Source organism: Octopus bimaculoides, chromosome 24 (assembly GCF_001194135.2).
Source record: "Octopus bimaculoides isolate UCB-OBI-ISO-001 chromosome 24, ASM119413v2, whole genome shotgun sequence".
In the NCBI taxonomy this organism is placed as follows: Eukaryota; Metazoa; Mollusca; class Cephalopoda; order Octopoda; family Octopodidae; genus Octopus; species Octopus bimaculoides.
Window position 1 is genome coordinate 10,427,442 of NC_069004.1, and position 4,503 is coordinate 10,431,944.

Sequence of the window (4,503 nt, forward strand, 5' to 3'; positions counted from 1 at the left end):
CCTATAGCTCCACGAGGCACCGGCAGGGGATGGTGGCGAACCCTGCTGTACTCTTTCACCACAACTTTCTCTCACTCTTACTTCCTGTTTCTGTTGTGCCTGTAATTCAAAGGGTCAGCCTTGTCACACTCTGTGTCACGCTGAATATCCCCCGAGAACTACGTTATGGGTACACGTGTCTGTGGAGTGCTCAGCCACTTGCACGTTAATTTCACGAGCAGGCTGTTCCGTTGATCGGATCAACTGGAACCCTCAACGTCGTAAGCGACGGAGTGCCAACAACAAACTTTTATACTACTGGAAAAAGAAAAAAAGTAAAGAAAAAGCGGGAAATGTGTGCATGTGGAAAATGAAGAGGAGACATACCCTCTCCTTCTCCTTCTGTTCTGCTTGTCTGTGGCCAAACACCATGCATACATATATACATACACACACAAGTATGTATATATGAGTATGTATATATGTGTATGTATATATACATGCATATATATGTATGTGTGTATACACACACACACACACATTCATTCGTCCGAAGTTAAAGCATGTGTGTGTGTATGCATGTTTGTATGTGTATGTGTGTTTGTATGTGTGTATGTGTGTTTGTATGTTGTGTGTGTTTCTGTATGCGTGTTTGTATGTGTGTGTGTATGATTATATGTGTATGTGTGCTTGTATGTTGTGTGTGTGTATGTGTGTGTGTGTGTGTGTGTGTGTTTTCCTTAATCGCAGCAAACCTGAATGACGTCACAAAGCGGAGCACAAACTGATGAGAAATAGCAAGAGAGAAAGAGAGGCAGAGAATGAATGGGTAGTTGTGAAATAGTAAGACAAAGAAAGAGAAAGAAAGAGAGGGAGAAAGATCAAAGAGAGGGAAAGGTTAAAAAGAGAGTCAATTTTTTAAACTGCTATATTATATCATTGATATTGACTTAAAGTTATTTCTGTTGTCTCCTGGATATTCTCTGATATGGTTGACCCTATTTGCGCAGACGACGTAGAAAAGTTTTTAGAAGAAAACCCAGAATTCACTAAAAACTGGATTTCTAAACACAATGCTAATACTTCTGAAGAGAAAGTTGTTGTGGTCCCGTCTTTAAGACATTCATTTATAGACTGCGTTAAAATGATTATTTCTCGAAACAGCAGCATTGGTGTAAACAAGAATACGGTATTAACCGTAAAGGACACTTACAGAGAAATCATGAAGGAATTGGCTTCCGAGCTTAATGAAGATAAATTGTGTTATGCGGTTCTTCAGAACACGTGTATTTTGATCCAGTCTAATAGCGCGAGTATTTATTTGGCTCGAGGTACCGGAAAGACGCGTTATCTTATATCTAAATACGTCGATGTGACCGCTACTTCTGACAGAAATGAAACCCTTCATTCAGAACCCAATATCATTCGTATACCATTCGGTGAAGGAATCTTGGGTTATGTAGCTGAAAGTAAGCGTTCTTTGAACATCAAAGATGTTACTCGGCCTCATCATTCTTTAAGTGATGACAAATCGATTGGACTTCAAGTCCAAAGTATTCTGTGTATGCCGATTCTAAATAAATACGATAATGTAATGGGTGTCGTTAATGTCCAGAACAGCAAAGAAAATGCTAATTTTTCTTTAGAAGATGAAGCCTTATTTGAGAACTTATTATCTGTTTGTGGAATCAGTATAGAAAATGCTCATTTATTTCAAGTCTGTCTTGAAGAATTTAAACGCCACCAGTTATTACTAAAGCTCGCCAACTGCATTCTGAAAGAACAGAACAATCTACCAAAGCTTATTTCTCAAATTTTGCACCATGCCATGGCATTGATTGACAGTAGTAATATCAGCATCTATTTAACTGACAGTAACAAAGAAACAGTTGGTCCAAATATAAATTCTAAAGTGTTTCAGTTATTGAAAGAAGAGAAAGAAGCAAAAGAAGTGACAATAGATAGGAAATTTATAAAACCTGTTGAAAATAATTTGAAGAGTGAAAATGTATTCGATGTTTTCAATTTAAAATTTTCTTCTGAAATCTCGTTTCCAAATCTCAAAGACAGTGAAATGTGGTTACTTGGTATGCCGATAAAAGATTCCACGGGAAACACTATTGGTTGTATAATGTTTGTCAGAGATTCGGTGGACGATTTTAGTGAAAATGATATCAAGATGATGAAAGCATTTACAACTTATTGCGGTTTGAGTATCTTCAACTGTCGTTTGTACGAGAGTTCAGTTAAGTTGCTGTCTCGGGCGAAAATAATCGATGATGTTATTGCCTACAACAAGACGTGTGATCAAAAAACAATCGATCGTTATCTATCAATGGAGATGAAATCTTCAGAACACTATCAAATATACAATTTTCACTTCGATGATTCATTATATACAGATGATGATACTGTTTTAATATGTGCCCGGTTGCTTTTAAAGCTTGATGTTGTAAATGTTCTGAATATATCTATGGCTTATTTATATAGGTTTATTGTAACAGTGAAAGACAGCTATCGTCCAGTTACCTACCATAACTGGCGCCATGTTTTAAACGTTACACAATCAATGTTCTGTATGTTGACTACAGGTAAATTAGAGACTTACTTCACGAAATTCCAAATGATCTGTTTATTAATTGCTTGTTTGCTTCATGATCTTGAGCACAGAGGGCAGAACAATTCGTTCCAAGTGAGAATAGCATCTTCGCTTGCTACATTGTACAGTACGTCTATCTTAGAGCACTATCATATAAGTCGAAATATGATGATATTAAACAAATCCGGAACTAATATCTTTAAAAATCTTCCAGTTGAAAAGTATCGAGAGGGTTTCAGACTAATAGAGAAAGCAATCTTTGCCACGGATCTCAAGAACCATTTTGAGAATAGGAGCATTTTTAGACACGAAATAGAAAGTGATCACAGAACGTTTGATTCTCTTGAGAGTATTGATTTACTAATTGGCATGGTGATGACTGCAGCAGATCTGTCGGCTGCGACTAAGCCATGGGAAATTCAAAGAAAGACAGCCATTAAAGTCATATCTGAATACTTCGAGCAAGGAGAGCTGGATAAAGCTTTAAAATCTCAAGTCTTGTCTTTGGTGGATCGCGAGAAAAAATGTGAAATAACTAGGGCACAAGTTGATTTTATTGATTTTGTGTGTATGCCGATTTATAAACTTTTGGTAAAATTAGAAACGTGTTTGAGACCATTATATGACGGGTGCATCGCAAACGGAACACACTGGCGTCTTATTGCTGCTGATAAAGAAAAGTTTAATATCGATGAAGAATTAATTGTTGCTTCACATCAGAGATTAAGAGTTGACCAACCAAAACAGCACCAAGAATTCCGAAGTAGCTCAATGGATATTCAAACTCGAAATAACAAGATTTTAGAACCAATATTAGATAAATTTCGATCACCTATAGCATTAAATTTAATTACAGAACATAATTCCTCCGTATGGTGTCATTCAGAACCATCGTTAATACCTAAACTAAAGAAGCTTACTATGTTAAAATCACCAATTTCTGCTTGTCCATGGCAAGAAAGCATTGTGAAGTTTACTATGGCAGTACCTCATAAAAAAGTTGAAATGAAAGAAAAATCTTGTCAGACAGACATGTCAGTCGTCAAATTACACACCAGAAACACTGTACAAATATATAATTCCAAAGGTAAAATTACTTCAGAAGGTCCGATGAAAGTTAGCCTTCCAGTTAAAACAACTTATTCAGCCACAGTTCATTCAGATATCAATGAATTTGCAACTAACAAACACTCGAATAGCAATGCTACATCTATGCAACATCAAAATTATATCCCAACATTGGCTCTTTCACCGAATTCACTGAGAACATCAATAGACGTCAAAACATTCATAAAACATACTGATTCGACTCACCTTTTCGATAATGTTGAACAAGTCGTCACCGATGATATTTATAGAGTTTCTGAAAAACTAAACAGAAAAATAGGGCAAAATTTGACTGTAAGTGATTCGATCTCTACTGTAAATGAATATAATGAGGCTCCTACTGTAGAATATGACTTTACACCAAATATTAATCAGTTTCGAAAGCGAAAATGTTTGAAGAAAATTCCCGTTAATATGAAGGACGAGCAAGACATTTTGAAGAGTTATTTGTGTGTGATTTCATAGTGTTTCTTGTTAACGTGGTTTGCTTAAAATGTTTCTTGTTGGATTTGTACAGAGAGTAGTATGTATATATATATATATATATATATATATATATATAAGCATATCTCTTTATGTATGAATATGTATTATAGAGATCGTGCCACAACGTAGATGTTGTTTTCTCATTGGATAATAAATAGATAATAAGCAGACGACCAGCAATCGATTTAACTTTCTAAAGATATTTGTGTTACTCTTTAATTAATAGTTATTTTCAGCCGAATCGATAAATCATACCGAGATTTTCTTACCGAGAAATCACCGGGTCTTGACTCGAAGAATTCATCAATCCCTCGCAGACTGTTAAAGGTGAC

At 35.8% G+C, this 4,503-nt stretch overlaps 1 protein-coding gene across 1 annotated transcript; it reads left to right on the top strand.

Annotated features, from left to right (window-relative positions):
• The first annotated feature begins 915 nt into the window (after positions 1 to 915).
• LOC106877862 (cGMP-specific 3',5'-cyclic phosphodiesterase) lies at positions 916 to 4,259 on the top strand. The gene has a single exon (XM_014926895.2). The coding sequence runs from the start codon at positions 968 to 970 to the stop codon at positions 4,148 to 4,150; it is 3,183 nt and encodes a 1,060-aa protein (XP_014782381.1). The 5' UTR covers positions 916 to 967; the 3' UTR covers positions 4,151 to 4,259.
• The last annotated feature ends 244 nt before the right edge of the window (positions 4,260 to 4,503 follow it).

What these genes read in the sequence shown, in the direction of transcription:
- LOC106877862 (XM_014926895.2), top strand. Translation starts at nt 968, where the DNA reads ATGGTTGACCCTATTTGCGCAGACGACGTAGAAAAGTTTTTAGAAGAA.